General features: G+C 32.1%; 2 protein-coding genes across 8 annotated transcripts; both read left to right on the forward strand.

Moving 5' to 3' along the window:
* The first annotated feature begins 225 nt into the window (after positions 1-225).
* On the forward strand, positions 226-8417 carry LOC18099012 (probable Histone-lysine N-methyltransferase ATXR5). Of its 6 annotated transcripts, none has more exons than XM_024602383.2 (8): positions 229-777; positions 885-971; positions 5263-5486; positions 5585-5685; positions 5776-5988; positions 6229-7443; positions 7559-7675; positions 8037-8417. In XM_024602383.2, the coding sequence occupies exons 1-6, from the start codon at positions 429-431 to the stop codon at positions 6386-6388; spliced, it is 1134 nt and encodes a 377-aa protein (XP_024458151.1). In that variant the 5' UTR covers positions 229-428; the 3' UTR covers positions 6389-7443; positions 7559-7675; positions 8037-8417. The 6 variants fall into 6 exon arrangements, with proteins under 6 accessions (XP_024458159.1, XP_024458151.1, XP_024458157.1 ...); XM_024602389.2 differs by having other exon boundaries at positions 8107-8417; XM_024602391.2 differs by having other exon boundaries at positions 226-777; positions 7076-7675.
* Positions 8418-14643: 6226 nt separating this feature from the next.
* On the forward strand, positions 14644-16449 carry LOC18099013 (uncharacterized). 2 transcript variants are annotated; one of them, XM_024601031.2, is made up of 4 exons: positions 14644-14967; positions 15090-15279; positions 15833-15865; positions 15990-16449. In XM_024601031.2, exons 1-4 carry the CDS (start codon positions 14833-14835, stop codon positions 16262-16264), a joined length of 633 nt encoding a protein of 210 aa, XP_024456799.1. In that variant the 5' UTR covers positions 14644-14832; the 3' UTR covers positions 16265-16449. The 2 variants fall into 2 exon arrangements, with proteins under 2 accessions (XP_024456799.1, XP_006382840.1); XM_006382778.3 differs by having other exon boundaries at positions 14651-14967; positions 15833-16449.
* The last annotated feature ends 973 nt before the right edge of the window (positions 16450-17422 follow it).

A 17422-nucleotide genomic window follows, 5' to 3' on the forward strand; every position in this document is an offset into this window, starting at 1 on the left:
TTAAAATAATATTTTATTATTATTTTTTAAAAATTATTTTTAATATTAACATATTAAAATAATTTAAAAATATAAAAAATTAATTTAAAAAAAATATAAATTTTATAAAACATAATTTTAACCACCGTGTTCCGAGATAGGTTCTTACCAAGTATAAATAAATAAAGGCCACTCTTGTCTTTTAATTATCAAACGGCTATAAAATCCAAAACCCCGTCACGGCCGTTACATCAAATTCCGTGCACTCACCCGGCGCACGTTAGCATCTCTCGCCATTACCCGCGACTGGGAAAAAAATAAAAAGACCTCCTGATATCTCTCTCTCTGCAGTGCAACAAACAAACACCAAATTCATTCTCAGAAAAAAAAAACACCAAATTAGCTTCGAGAATTCCAATTCTACCCTCCGCTCACCTCCCAATTTACCAATGCCTCCAACCTCCACCACCACGGCGGCGGCTAGGCGCCAAATCAGCTCTCGCCGCCGCACATCGGCACCTCGGAGGCGGTCACCGCCGCCGTCACCGCCGCCGAAGAGGATGAAGCTGTTGACGGAGATACTGCAGAAGGCGGCGTATGCGGTGGTGGAGAGGGAGGACTACGGCGATGTCAGCTGCGAACAATGCCGCTCCGGGGAACGATCGGAGGAGCTGTTGTTATGTGATAAATGTGATAAAGGATATCACATGAAGTGCTTGAGACCGATTGTTGTTAGGGTTCCGATTGGCTCGTGGATTTGCAACAAGTGCTCTGGAGATGGCCAGAGACGTGTAAGAAGTAGGGGAATTTGATTTTTGCTTTTGAATTTTTTTATTTTTGTGATTGTAGTGTCGTATTGAGAGTAACAATTGTGCGTTTTGATTGGTTTGATTTTTGTGTGCTAGGGTTATCGCAGAGGAAGATAATCGATTTTTTTAGGATTCAGAAGTGTAAGAAGGATGATGTTAAAATGAAATGCAGGTCCCTACAAGGTGAATTCTTTATTTATCCTTCTAATTGCTAGATTGTTTTATTTATTTATTCATTTAATTTGTGTGTTTTTGTGATTAATGGAATTTTTTAATTATTTTTTTTTCGGATTGTTATTGAACTTGTTTCAGGATTTGCAAGCAAAAAATTATACGAAAAGTTAAAAAATTACCGGGTTCAAATCTTTTAATAATAATAATAATAATAAAGAATGAGAGTAGGGGTATCATAGGTGTGTAGCTAAATTGTACTCTTTACTGCAAGGCATTGGGAGAGGGTAGGACTCGGGTGGGATTGTGCCCTTCCTGCCCAAAGAACTCAAAGTAGGATAAATTTTTTTAACTTTTACTAGAACTAATAGCAAGGACTAGATGGCTCACAAACAATAAAATCTAGAAAGAAGGAAAGAAAAAAGTGAAAAAAAAATGATATTTTTTTTTCAACTTTTACTAGAACTAATAGCAAGGACAGTAGAAGATGACTCACAAACAATAAAATTTAGAAAGAAGGAAAGAAAGAGAGAAAAAAAGATGAACTTTGAGATAAAATGAAAAAAAAGTGAAAAAATTACCGGGTTCAAATCTTTTAATAATAATAATAATAATCAAGAATGAGAGTTGGGGGGGGGGGGGGGGGGGGTTATCATAGGCGTGCAGCTAAATGGTACTCTTTACTGCAAAGAATTGGGAGGGGGTAGGACTCGGGTGGGATTGTGCCCTTCCTGCCTAAAGAACTCAAACTAAGATAAAAACTTTTAACGGACTAATGACTTACAAACAATAAAATTTAGAAAGAAGGAAAGAAAAAAAAATGAAGTTTTTTCAACTTTTACTAGAACTAATAGACAGTAAAAGATGACTCACAAACAATAAAATTTAGAAAGGAAAGAAAGAAAGAATAAAGAAGATCTTTGAGATGAAATGAAAAAAAGAAGTGAAAAACAAAAAGAAAGAAAGAAAAAATGGATATTATTTTTGTCTTGGATCTAGCTCATAGGAAGTTCTGGAAATACTACTGCTAGAACATTTATGAATTTCAATACCTATCACAAAGCGTGGCAAGGGGCTCAATGCCTTGCAATTTAGAGCGAAGTTGATTCTTTTATTTTGCACCATGGGGTTTTTGCTAAATGTTGATCATTGCCAGATGTAGAGATATTTAAGTTAGATCAAATGTAGAAACCTTTGAGGCATTTCACATCTTAAAAGAAGATTCCAACAAACATGATTGACCTCTGTTATGGTTTGTGATAATCCTTGTTATTTTGAGTAAGATAGTTATTGCTCTTCTTTTTCCTGATTTTACATTTAATCTAATCATAAATGGAATCAATGTTAAGATCTCATGTCCACTGAACAAATTTTGCTCAGTTGGCTTACACTCTTGAGTTGCATTTGACATGGATTAATTGATTTGGTAATGTGGTGAAGAGTGTTTTTGTAAAAGTGTTTTTCAATTGAAACGCATTAAAATAATGTTTTTTCAGTTTTTATTTTTTATTTTTGATATCAACATATCAAAATCATCAAAAAGCACATAAAAAATCAATTTGATGCCTTTTCAGGCTAAAACATTTTAAAAAATTCTTTGAAAAGCGGGCTGAACCGTATTACCAAACAGAGCATGTGAGTAAACTGTTTTGGGAGTATTTGTCAAGAGCATAAATGCTAAGAACACAAAATGATGGGTAATTTAATCTACCCAATATTTCAGCAGAACTAGTCCTGATACATTTAGAACCAAGAAAGTAGTCCTTAGAAGGTATATTAAATGGGTGGTATCAAAGGACTAGAGTTTCACTGTTTTATAAACTGTTTTGACCATTCTATCACTATTAACAACACAGTCTAAGATATAACTAAAACCTCCGTGACTTAGAAAATACTTAACTAAATTTGTTAAAAGTTTTAAATATTTTCAGTTTGGTTATCTATTCTATGTCTTGTAAAAAGGGTCCAAATTTTGGTTCTTTTTATGGCCCAAAATATGTTGAAGTAAAAGAAATCAGTCGGTAATAATTGTGAGCATTATCTAATTTTCTTTCTCATTAACAGGAACCATATGTTAAGGGTAAAAATTTAAATAAACACATTGAGTTCAAAACTGGTAGAAAAGAAAAATGAAGTGCGTTTAATCTACTATTCTTAAACAACCTAAAAGATGGACAGTTAAGGGATAGAGGGTATAGACATAAAAGATTTGAAAATGATGTGGCACAGCAACAATGGCAATGATGGTGGAAAGTATGAGGATAATAGCTTTAACTTTTGTTAATCAAGCCCTCTTCTTAATCTCTTAACAGAATAATACTAAATAGGGTTAACTGAGGAATAGATTTTATTGAAGGAAAATGATAAAATCCTTCTTAAATCAGCATTTGAATCCATGTCCTCCATGACTTAGGCTTAGAATGGTCAGCAAGCAACCTAATCAAGTCCTGGATACGTCCATTTAACATTTACTTTGTAGAACAAGCTAATTGTTGCTTTACATGTAGAATCACATGGGCCAGGGAAGCTTGCGCTCTATTGTCGACATGTGTTGAGAAATTCATCTCATAATCAACAAAATTATGCCTCATCACTATGTTTTGCATATTAGGATACTACATAAATCATTTCACACAATTACATTTTATTTGCATCAAGTGTTTGCCCATGCATGTTCAAAATTAGTGGGATCAACGTTTGGAGTGTGATCATTGATGGTATGTTATGTGATTACACAAACATACTAAGGTGTTGTTTGGTAACAAAGAATGGAATGGTGAGAATGAGAATGAAAGTTTTATTCCTACTTCATAGGTATTTTGTTAAAAGGAATGAAATGAGAATATAAATGGAGAATGGGAATGGGAATGAAAATTAAATATAGTTTCATTTCTATGAGGGAGGTAGAAATAAAAACAAGGAACAAGAATGAATTTTCTTCTTAAGAAAGATATATTATTTCTTTTCATTATATATCAATTACTTCTACCATCATCACTATCTCAATAACTATCGTCGTTGTCATCATTGGTGGTGGTGATGACTTTTTTTTACAAAAAATATTATTATTATTATTATTATTATTATTATGACACCATCACTCTTCCACCACCTTCACCACTTTTCTTCCACCGCCACCTCCAATTGTGGTGGCATTAATTTTTTAAAAAATAGATAATTGTTATTATTATACTATAATTATCACCGCCACCTCCAATTGTGGTGGCATTAATTTTTTTAAAAATAGATAATTGTTATTATTATACTATAATTATCACCACCACCACCTACTCCTACATCATCATACCACCACCACCGCAATCATCTTTATTACTTTTAGTACCATCATAGTTGATGAGATCATTCTTTTAATCATTATTCACTTTTATCTTAAAAATAAGGCATTAAAAATTTTAAATTTCATTTCAACTTCTTGTTACTGTTCCAAATACAGTATTAGAATTAAAATGTCATTCCAATTCTTTTCTTTAGTTTCATTCCAATTCCTCCATTCTGGATCTTTAATTCCTCATAACCAAATGACACCTGAATTTGTGTATTTATCACATCTTTTTTGGACTTTGATTATGATTGCATATCATCACCATTTATGACATAGTTTATTAAAAAAGGATTATAGTACTTAGCTACCCAACAACATTTATTCTGCATTTACTAGCAGGTACTGCAACGTAATAGAAAGGCAAAATCATTGTTTTTTTCCGTTCCCTTATATTCAGCTAAACATTAGGTATGAATTGATGTACTGTTGACTCCCATAATAAAGCATCACTCTTATGAATTATGTTATATTCTCAAAACCTTTCTTTAAGACTAAGTTTTCTTGAAAATTGAACCCACTCTGGTAAATGTACTGTATGTTTACCATACAAGTATCAAAATTTCTAAATTCTTATTAATAATTCCATGTATCTTTGTAAAATGAAAAGGCAAAAGCCCTAGATAAAAGTTAAACATTGTAATACAGGAAGTTGCTGTTTTGTCAATGTATTTTGTTGTTTGCTTTAAATTATTCTCTTAACTGCATTGACTTTCATGGAACAAATAGTTTGGGGCCTTGTCTAACCTATTTCTGCCTTTTGGTTTCCATGAATGATATTATTGCCTGGTTTTTTGCTACATGCACCTTTGAAAACACAATTTTCTATTACTGCTCTTTTTGTGCTTTTTTATTGCACATAAACATTTAGTTAAATGCTAGTGCTAATGCATCAACTAGTTGAATTAGATTTGGTGATGTAAAGTTGATGTTTTCATTCCTTTCTCTCGAGTTGTTTTCAAGACTCTAGGAAGCGCCGGAGACGTTCATTGGTGTATCAAAAGAAAAGAAGGAGACTGTTGCCATTTATTCCATCAGCAGATCCCACCCAAAGGCTGAAACAAATGGGCACCCTTGCTTCTGCGTTAACGGCATTGCACATGGAATTTAGTGATGATTTAACCTACTTGCCTGGCATGGCTCCTCAATCAGCCAATCAGGCCAAGTTTGAGCAGGGTGGCATGCAGGTCTGAATTTAAAATTTTCTTTTTCATCCTTATTTTTTCTCCAGACCTTTTATTGTCTTGTATTGCATGTTGGTTGCTTTTTCTGGTACTTCTATTAGGTTCTTTCCAAGGAGGACATAGAGACATTGGAACAGTGCAGAGCTATGTGCAAAAGGGGCGAATGCCCTCCTCTTTTAGTTGTTTTTGATTCATGTGAAGGGTACTTGCATCTTGAACAGATTTATTGAGGTAGCAACTATATTTTGGTTGCTGCATATTTGAGTAGGTTCAACTCTATTCTTCTATGCAGATATACAGTTGAGGCAGATGACCAGATTAAGGATTTGACCATCATAGCAGAATACTCAGGTGATGTGGATTACATCAAAAACCGAGAACATGATGATTGTGATAGCATGATGACCCTTCTTTTGGCAAGAGACCCATCCAAAAGCCTTGTCATCTGCCCTGATAAACGTGGAAATATTGCTCGCTTTATCAATGGCATTAACAATCATACCCCGTAAGCCCGCTTAACCCATTGCTTCTCCTATTATGATATATATTGAAGCAAAATATGACCAGTTTATTCTTGAACCTTTTTATTGCTATGTCTTCTGCTCTATACGACTCATGTTGCCCTTCCACATATCCTATGTGACTTCACATATAAAATTCTACTTTTTCTGTGAAAATTGTATCCGAATTAGAAATTATCAGCCCATCCTCTGTTAAGCTTAAAGTTATATCCAATTCTGTGCAGGGATGGTAAGAAGAAGCAGAATTGTAAATGTGTGAGATACAGTGTAAATGGGGAATGCCGGGTCATTTTGGTTGCTACTCGTGATATTGCTAAAGGGGAGAAGCTATACTATGATTATAATGGATATGAGCATGAATACCCCACTCAACATTTTGTTTGAGAAAACTTATAGATATCTAACAATCCTACGGAACTGGGATGCAATTTTGGATCCAGCTAGATCCTTTCTCATCCGGCGTTTTATTTCAGGGTTTACTCATTGCTATTGCAGAGTCAAAAAGCATTTCTTCTAATGTATCCATGGGCTATTTAGTAATTTATGATGTAGAGCTGGCATTTTCTGAGACCATGACATAAATAGAGCAGGAGAGAAACTTTCCTTAGAATTTAGCCTAGGAATATTTTGAAGGAAAATTTTTTGTAATACAGATTTCAATGGAATATTGTAATTCTCATTCCTTGGCATCCTCTGCGTTAATAATCTGTTGGTCTTTTACAAAGTATTTCCATTTAAAAATATCCATTCGAGCTTTTTTTTAATTGTTTCCCCCTCTACATTTCACTAACTAAATTTTTTAAAATGCAATTTTGTATTTTCACCTTTGTTATGATTTGCTGGTTCATAATTTGTAGGAAAGCAAGTATTGCTATCAGTTGCTTTACATATTGATGCTATATTTTCTGTCAGCCCCATTTGTGATTCAATTTGATCCATCATGTTGGACTAGAACACTGGAATGATGCTTTATTGCAGAGGCTTTCATGGTGTATCTAATCAACTCTGGTTCAATATATGCTGCAGCTTGTCATGAAATTTCACTGACATATCTTTCTGTATTCTCTTCAGTTTTTACATTCTGACTTCTCAATTGTGAATTTTGAGATATTCCATTTATCCATGGATAATTCAAAGGGATTCTTCAAAGCTGCTGATAAGAGTTAACTGGGACATGAGATGTGCTGTGCTTCTTTGGATGCTTGTTGCTGGTTGTCTCATGTTGGCCTCCTTTTCCTATGCATACAAAATTTATGTTTATTTTGAAAGATCAATTAAGCTGCTGGGTCCAGTGCCTATACACCAAGGCTGTTCAAGATCTTGATGTGAATGCCCTCGATTGTTGCTTAATGCATGCATTATAGAGGCTGTTTCTTGGAATCACAAGGCTTGAGATTCAAGTCTCGAGAGCAGCCAATTCATTTGGCATAACTGAAAGGGTTGTACAATCTCCAAATTCTCATTCAAATTCACTTATGTGGATTCGTGGAAATTTTGATTTCACTTATATTTATACCTACTCATCACAATGCACGTGTGATGCATTATTTTCAGGTTTGACAAGATGGTTCGCTTCTTTCAAGTTGCAGTTGTTGATGTTTCATCTAAACAGACAGTGAGAATCCTTATGGACAGCATCACCACTCTAGTTGCTTCCCTTTGTTTTAGGAGGTATGAATTTTGTCAGCTGGAAATTTCATCAGATGAAAAAATCTTCACAAATTTTGAAATCTTCAAGCCGAGGTGCTCCCCTTCTCTTTTGTAAAATATATTTGTGAATTTGAAAAAATACAGAAGAAAAAGATAAATAAATCTCCCATCAAATTTATAGTATAAATTCTGAAATTTGTTTTGAAAATCCATACCGAGTTTTTCCAACTTGGAATATGTAAACTGATAAGCAAATAGGCTATAGGATTCTCTGGCATCCATGACCTTGGCCATGTTATTCTCCCCTGATGATGCTTTATTCTTTGACATAAAGAGTTCCCATTTCATTAAATTTTGAATTAGATGGCATCTTTCTTTTCAGGGTTCTACATGCTTGAGAGTCAGGTTCAAGTTGTGCATCTAAAGCTGTGTTTCAATTATTTGATTTGCAGCTCAGCATTGAATAGAAAGATCATTTCCAGCTGCTGATCTTAGGTATCTGACAATTACAGGTGACTGAAACTAGATATGGAATGACTAAAACAGTTTTGATGCAGGTGAAATATAGTAAGTTCATCTGTTAAAGTTTTCAAACTGTGCATATCACGGTCTGTACAGAATGTCAAGCTTGTGTAACGTTTCTTTTACCAGAATTCTTGTTCGCCTAACTGATTAAATGAACTTTATGTTCAATGATTTGTCAGATACGTCCTTCGCACTATATTAAAAGTTTATGCAATGAAATTAAATAATTTTATCCTCTTCCCCTACCAATTGAAGTCTTCCTGTATCTATAATGCCAAAAGTGAGTACTAAATACTGCACCTGCGTTGTGTTCTTTTGTTGGGACTTACAGGTTGAATTTTGCATGGTACAAACAGATTACAAAGACCAATTGGTAAAAGTTTCTCAAGGTATCGCATTTTATGGACCTGGGTTCACTTTCCTGAGTAGGTGAGGGCACCTGAATCTAACTTTTGGCTTGTGTGGTGAACTCTAACCAATTCAATGGTCTATTAATTTCGACATGGTAATAGAAGCTCGAAATGCCAAATTCATGATTACAGACAGAGGTGCTCACCGTTATTCATTCAGTCCCAGTTAGTCCCGGTCCCACACAAGATATCCTAGTGCATCAATTTCATCAGCTATCATATCTTGTTTTTGCAGGGGATTTAGCACTTATTGATTTTAATTAAAGTCTCCAAAATCCAATATAACAATCAAAGTTGGAAGTGTCCCCCATTATTGCTTGCCTTCTCACAGGACAAAATCTTGGTCATGCGATTTGCCTACACCAAAACCCATGTCCTAACCTCAATATAACACAGTTTCATTCTGATAGGACCCGTTGTAAAAATCTGAAAACAAGAGCTTTTCTGCAAGACTCCTGTAACTTCTACTCTTCTTTAACAGCCTAATTAACCAAAACTCTAAACCGTGAGGATTTTTATTATTGTGAATTGCTACAGGAAAATCATTCTTTTGCCCCTAAGTTGAAAAAAAAAGTGTAATGGTATTGAGGGTGTTTTGGTCTTTATAATTAGTTCATTAGTCATTAAAAAGTTGTTTAGGAATATCTTAGTATTTTAATTTTTTTTTACAAGGTAAAAATACGGTTTTATCCCTAAACTAAAAAAAGGGGTTTTTTAGTCTTTTCAAAAACATTAAAATAGTTAAAATACTTATTTTACCTCTTAAGTAAAAAAAAAAATGAGTTGTTGATCGAAGGTTTTTTTGGTTTTTTGTACTTTGAAGTACAGTAGAAATATAATTATACTTTTAGAAAAGATAAAAATCAAGACATGTGTCAAGGGGCATTTGTGTAATTTCATTATGGTTTTTTTTAATGATTCTCAGGTTCATGAATGGCATTCTGGTATTTTTATATTGAAAAACAATTATTTTATTCGAAAAAGTTGTTGGCGCGCGTTATGTTCACGCGCCAGCGAGTAGGTGTCATACCGACGTGTTATGGTTGGTTTTTTGCCGACGGTCGTTTCTTACTTTTTTTTCCCTTTCTTTTATCTCTTTTCCAGAGAAAGTGCACATTTGTTCTCTTTTCTTTAGATTTGTCAATTTCAGTCTTTTTATTTTTTTATTGTTTTATTGTTGTCCTTGGTCTTATTATAAAAGTTTTAGTTATTTTCAATTTAGTCCTTGAATTGCAATGTCACATATTATTATTTTTTTTCAATGCAGTCATTATTCTTTTAGTTTCTAATTCTTTTTTCCTTGGCTCTTTTGTTAAAATTTTATTGATTTTCAATTTCATTCTCGGCTTATTCTAGTCTCATGGGCGAGGCCGTGGGTTTTGCAGACCTTTTTTTAATAAAAAAAATTTTAAAAAAAAAAATTTTTATTTAATTTTTGAATAATTCTTTTTATTTTATAAAGGTGAGCTTTATTTTTAAAAAAATATTTATTCTTAAATAATATTTCTTATATGTTTGGTCTTGCATAATGTTTTCAGTTCCGTATTTGTTTTTGTTTGTATAATCTTTTATTGATTTTAATAAGTAAATCCTGTATACATAAACAGGTAAATATCTCATTTTGCAGGATCAAATATCTTGGTCTACATCTATCTCTTAATTTTTTTAGTTTATCTTTTGGTTATTGTTAACGTTGTTTTTTTTTTTTTACATAAATGATTTTTGATTTATTGGATTAGACATGAGCTTTTTGATTTATACTTTGATTTTTTTAGAAAATAGCCTGCATACCTAGGGTTTTTTTTTTTTAAAAAAAAAATACAGTGCACAAGTTAAATAACTAGTATAAAATCAAAACGTGTGGGAAAAACACTGTTTCCCCACACCCATTAATAGCAATCCACAATGATTTTTTTTTTATTTTGACCTTTTTTTCCTTTGGTTCTTGATTTTTTTTTATTTAGTCCTCATATGATATGTTTATAGGGATTTAAAGTTGATAATTTATTTTAATTCATATTTTAATGGTTATCATGGTATCAAAAAAATATCTTGTCATCGTGATATAGTCTATTTTTTAAGAGCTTAGTTAAATAAAAAATGCTTTTGAAAAACAAAACTAAGTTATTAAATTTTGTGGAGTCAATGACTTGATTTGTGAGTTTGGCAAGGCAACTCTGATTGTCCTGGTTCACGGGTTTAGCGGCGGTTTTAATTTTTACTAATTATACTTGATTATGTAATCGTCTATTATTCTTTTTATCACATAGGTAAAAAAAATAGTTTCAAAAAAAAAACATGTTATTAAATTTTAAGAAGTCTATGGACATGTTGACGGGTTTAGCGAGTTTAACTTTAAAAAAATAATTTTTTTTATTTCATCTTTCGATATTGAACTAATTGAGAATTAAGTTTTATAATTGGTTTTGTTTTGCTTTCTATGAGAATATCATAGTCTTAAAAAAAGTTTCAACACTCGATTTTACAATCATCTATTTTTGTTATCATATAGTTAAATAAAAAATAGTTTAGAACAAAAACAAGTTATTAATCCCAATTGAGTCCATTATCCAGTTTGCAGGTTTGACTTGTTGATTCGAGTTACCTGATTCATGGGTTTAGCGGGTTTATCCATCAAACTTGATATGCTTAATTTTTAGTTTTTGGTTCTTTAATTTTTCTAATTGTTTTTTTATTTCATTCTTTTTCAATATTGGATTGGTTGGAAAATAGAATTCATGGTTTATTTATTTATTTTTTTTACTTTCTATAGGGTTATCACGATCTCAAATAAACATATTTTTTAGGATTGATGCTTGATTTTGCAAGCATATCATTTATCATAATATTAAATAAAAATAAATTACAAAAACAATAAAGTTATTGAACTTAATGAAATTCATGATCCAAGTCGCCAGGTGATCGAGGCCGATCCATTTTGGTATCATCTCATTATTAAAAAAACATTGTCGCCTTAAAGTTTTGTTAAAATATATGTCATGTTTGTACAGGTCATTCGGTTGTTTTTTGACTCAATAAATTGAATGATTCATTTTGACTCAGCTCTCACGCGGTTTAATTCAAAACTCGAGCTAAACAAAGAGTCAGATTGACAGATTCAAGGTCGAATCGCTTGATTGGATTTAATGATACTACCAAAAAAATATTTGTACTCTTTAACATTTTTTTTTAAGTTTAGAAAAAGAATAGTTCAATTCACAGTGGAGCGCAAACGAATATACTAATATAAAGTTAAATGGTGCGAGGAAAACATTGTTTTCTCACACCTATTAGCACTGTAATTGTAATCCACATTTTTTTTTGGTGTTTTGACCTTTTTTTATCCATTGGTTAATGATTTTTTAATTTATTCATTATATGATGTGTTTATGGGGATTTAGAATTGATAATTTATTTTAATTTATTTTTTATATGGTTATCACGATATCAAAAAAATATCTTAGCATCGAGTTAGTATCAGAAAAATATCTCAGCATCGCAATATGATATATTTTTGAAAAAAAATAGTTAATTAAAAAATGATTAAAAAAAAAACTAGGTTGTTAAACTTTGTAGAGTCAATGACCCAATTTGTAATTCTAGAGAGGTAATCTTGGTTGCCCGGGTTTGCAGGTTTAGTAATGGTTTTTCTTTTTACTTATTGATCATGATTACATGATCGCTTATTTTTTTTTATCATATAATTAAAAAAAAATTTGAAAATTTTTTTTTTATTAAATTTTAGAAAATCCATGATCCTATTTATGAGTTTAACTTTTTTAAAAAAATTATTTTTTTCAATTTCATTCTTCGATATTATGCTAATTGAGAATTAAGTTTCATAATTTGTTTCATTTTATTTTATATGAGGTTATTATAGTTCTAAAAAAAAGTCTCAGTATTTGTTTGGCACTTGATTTTATGATTGTCTATTTTTATTATTATATACTTAAATAAATAGGTTAAGAAAAAAAAAGTTATTAATTCCAATAGAGTCCATTACCCTGTTTACATGTTTGACGTGTTGACTCGGGTTACCTGATTCATGAGTTTAACGGGTTTACCCATCAAACTTGATATGTTTTTTTTTTAATTTTTGGTCCTTTAATTTTTCTATTTTTTATCTCATTCTTTTTTAATATTGGATTGGTTGAGAAATGGAATTCATGATTTATTTATTTTTTCTTTTTATAGAGTTATCATGATTTCAAATAAACGTTTTTTTAGAGTTGATGCTCGATTTTGCAAACATCTAATTTTATCATAAAATTAAATAAAAATAATTTACAAAAACAACAAAGTTAGTAAACTCATTGAAATCCATGATTTAGGTCCCCAGGTGATCGAGGTTGATTTAATCTGACATCGTCTCAATATTAAAAAAAATATCATCTTAAAGTTTTTACTGGTTATTCCAATTGTTTTTGGACCCATTTAATTTGAAATTCAAGCTAAACAAAAAGTTAAGTTTTGTAGATTTTAAGATCGAAATGTTTGATTAAATTTATTGATATTGCTAAAATATCTCTATATTTTTAAAACATTCTAACTCTCAGCGGAGTGCAAGAGAATATACTAGTATTATATATAACAAGGTCTATTAATTTCCAGATGGTTAATACTTCATACTGTCAAATTATCCAAACCAAGTCCCAGGTTACTAATACTCACCATAGTTATTAAATCCGGCCCGATCCAGTGACTAGACCGGTTCGGGTAAGGTGAAAGACCAGCAAAAACAAAAAAATAGCCAAACCCGGTCGACCCGTGACCCAGGCGACTTGGAAAAACCCAGTAGAGACTTTTTTTTTTCAAATGCATTTTTTCTCATGCGAGAGACCCTATTTTTTATATATTTTTTTAATTGATTATTAACTATTCTCAAAGTTTATTATATAAATACCATAAGAATGTTTTATTTTTTTAATGTGGGATTTGAAGCTTTTTAGTATATATATTCTATGTTCACAAGAAAAAAATTATATTTTTTTAATGTGGAATAAAAAAACCTTTTTAGTTTAAATAACTTTAACTTGAAAAGATAAAATAGTATCTTTTTAATTTGTGATAAAAAATATTTTGAAATAATATTTTAAACTTTATTATTTATAACATGTATAGCTTATATTTACATTGATTGTTTTTTAATTTTTTATATGAAATATTAAAATTTTAAATATTTTTTTTAAAATTTTAATCTGAATTAACCTGATGAACTTTTATAATTTAAAATCTGATTTCTTCAACGAATCAATCTCAGATCAGGTTCGATAATTACGACATCGACAAATATCTAGGGCATGTCAAAATCCAAAACTATAAAAAAGCAAAATCTTTGGAGATGGACATGCGTCAATGCACGTGAAGGCCTTGTGAACTTTTGTCCTGGCCATAAGGTTCAACCCTATTCAGTATTCTGAATAGGGCAAGCATGAGTATCTGATCGGTACTGCTGCCTCCATCAGGCCGTAATAAAGACCACAAATTGTCTGTGAGAGATGCCCTCAACCACTTCATAGTGTGTACTACTGTATAGGATTAGTCCTAACAAACACGTTCTGAAATCTAGATCATTATAATTAACCTTCTATAAATTATTACATTTAAAGTACAGGATGTTTTGATTCATGTTATATATATATATATATATATATATATATATATATATATATATAAAAGTTGCATATAGTTCTTTTTAAAATATCAAGATACTATAAAAAATATTGGTCAAAAGACTTGAAACACATTAACTTCCACGGTTTTTACTAATAAGATTATGGTAAAAAAATCAAATTTCAATAGGTTTGATAAATTTCTAGTAATGTTTTAGAAAAACATTAAAATGGCTTATAGTTCAAATGTTGAAATAAAAATAAAATTCAATAAGTGCTATGGGTTTGTAGTTAAAGAGATAAATGAGGACTTGAAGTGTTCAGTGCATAGAAAACTGCATCTGAGATCAGGACAACCTGGAATAGGACAATATCTCACTATCACTTTCATGGTCTTTTTAAATCTATCAAGGATAAGGATCTCCTCTTCTATTATTCTCTTCCTATTTATAGTTTCCCAGCAATATTTACCATATAATGCCACCTCCGGTTGTGACCTCATCTGTCATCCTTGCAAGGCTGTAAATTCCACCGCCTGCTATAAAAGCAAGACTTTCAAGAACACAATAGCCTGTACAAAGAGGAAGAAAAACCAAGATAAAATCTTCATCAAGTTCTTAGTTCAAAAGGGATGGTTAGCTTAGAAGAAGAAAGGCTGGTTCAAATGGTACATGACTTCATAGAATCAGAATCATCAACACCACCCATATTTCCTGCTTCCTCAAACTGCCTTTCTATCAACCAAGCCAGGTGTTTTACTTTACAGGTAAATCTTTCTTTAATATTGTTGTGCCTTGAAATATTCCTTCTTGTTCTTTGTCTGCCTTTGCCTTTATCCATGTGTGTCTCCTAATATTATGGGTTCATTTCGATCTTATGTTTTGTTAGGAGATACTTGGGAGAGTAACGGAAGCTGAGACTAGAGTTCTTGAGACTCTATTGAAGAATATGAGAAGCAAAAATGATGCAGAGAAAACAACCAGTTTGAAGATGTGGCTCCTGAAGAGGCTGAAAATGGATGGTTTTAATGCTTCCATTTGTCGAACTTCTTGGGCCACTTCCTTAGGATGCCCTGCTGGTGAGTCTCTCTCCCCTCTCTCTATTCACACACCTCCACACATACTCAAGGCTATAACTTCTCTCATTTTCTCTGTTACGTATCTCTGTAAATATCTGTTTGGAGTTCTTGATCTTGATTGAAATGTCTAGGTTAGCTAGTTTGGTTTTTGCCCTTACAAATTAGTTTTCAAAAAGCTGTTTTACAAGCCTGTCTTACAAATTAATCTTCACAAAGTAGATACAAACATTTTTTTTTTGTGTGTGTATGTGGGGTAGTGCCAGAAATTTTCAGCATAAAAAGAAATTTAATCCCTTCTTAATCAGAAAAAAGTCAGACATGCCATGTAATTACACTCTGAACAGGGTGCTTGTTGTTGACAGCACCCTTATCTTTGGAGATCTTGGATACAAAGCTCTGGCTTTTTTTTTTCTTTTTTCTGTTTTGAACTTCAAGCTCTGGCTCCTAGGGAAATGGTGTAGAGTCCAAGGGAAGTAATTTTAATTTTCTGAAGCTCATTTATGTGTTTGTTTTTTTGTGGGAGTTAACTCTCTTCTTTAATGCTGTCTAACAGGTGCTTACGAGTACATTGACATCACATTGAAAGGTGAAAATGGTGACACAATGAGGCTCATAGTGGACATAGACTTCAGGTCCCAGTTTGAACTGGCAAGACCAACACCATTCTACAAAGAACTAACAGACACACTCCCATCTTTTTTTGTTGGCAGTGAAGACAAGCTCAACAAAATCATCTCCCTGCTCTGCTCAGCTGCCAAACAGTCTCTTAGAGAGAGAGGGCTCCATGTGCCCCCATGGAGGACTAGCTCATACATGCAGTCCAAATGGCTATCTAGGTGTTGCAAAGTCACTAATGACAGTAACATTGGTTACAGCAGCAGAGAAAATGGTGAAGCTAAAAATGGCTCACGTCATGGGTATAGCAGTCTGTGGACACCTCCAATGGTTAAGCCCAAGATATAAGGGGTTTGGGTGGCGGGTCTAGCTTGTCTAGTCAGCTCTCCAGCGTGGGCATAAATTGTTGCTGACCATGTTTAGCTGCAACCCAGTTTCTAAATTTGACAGACTGATAGATTATTGATCATAACAGCTTGAGTTTTCTTAGGAACTTTTTGTAATGTAACAGAGATATTTGCAAGAATAATACACTGTGCTACCGTTAATTCCCAAGCACACAAGTCTTTAGTGCAGAATAGTCCCTCTCTTTTCCCTTCTTCAATTATCAAAGCAAGTTGCGCTCCAATTCATTTGATAAAAGTCTTTTGACATGATTTATTTTATTATAGCTGTTGCTAAAAAGTTTTTGGTAATATTTATTTAAAAAATAAAGTACTAAACAAAAATATAATAAAACAATGATAATGACAAGAAGGAAAAAAAGAGAGTGAAACAGCACATTGGATACCCGCAACTCCACATCGCTCATGGGTAGGTGGCCTATATTTTCAGTCCTGTAATTTCAGTGATTTGTCACTTTGGCCCTTATAGTTTGGAATTTCTTAATATCATCCCTAATGTTTCTAGAATTTTACTATGCAGCCCCTAAATGTTAAACACCTAACTGCAAGAGCGAATTTTGAATTACTTCCTTGAATTAATTTGTTCGAAGCTTATAAGCATATTTTTGGTATGATCACATGGACGAGGATGTGTGAGAGAGAAAGAAGATGATGGAAAAAGTGGATTAGTCATTACGATCCATCATGTCAGTCAGGGACTGTATTGAAACATTCTTACAACATTAGGGTTGATGTTGATAAATTTTAAATTGTAACTGCCGAAGTGGGACGAATTCGGGTGTCTTTAGAATTGGGATAAAAGCGGTGGTTTAAAATGCTTTTTACATAAAAATATATTAAAATAATTTTTTTTTATTTTTTTAAAATTATTTTTAATATTAGCACATCAAAACGATCGAAAACATTAAAAAAGTTTCATTTTAAACAATCTATTTTTTAATTTTGAGGGAATGTGGACGTTCCCAAACACTCCCAAACTCCTTCGTTATCTAGCTTTCGTGTTTTTGATTTATGACTTATTTTCAAAGCGAATTTTTATTTTTTATTTTTTTTATTATAAAACTCAGTTCGGTGAGTAATAAATATAATAATTTATTAAAAATTAAATTGAGTTTATTTTTAAA

This window comes from Populus trichocarpa, chromosome 5 (genome assembly GCF_000002775.5).
Source record: "Populus trichocarpa isolate Nisqually-1 chromosome 5, P.trichocarpa_v4.1, whole genome shotgun sequence".
Lineage (NCBI taxonomy): Eukaryota > Viridiplantae > Streptophyta > Magnoliopsida > Malpighiales > Salicaceae > Populus > Populus trichocarpa.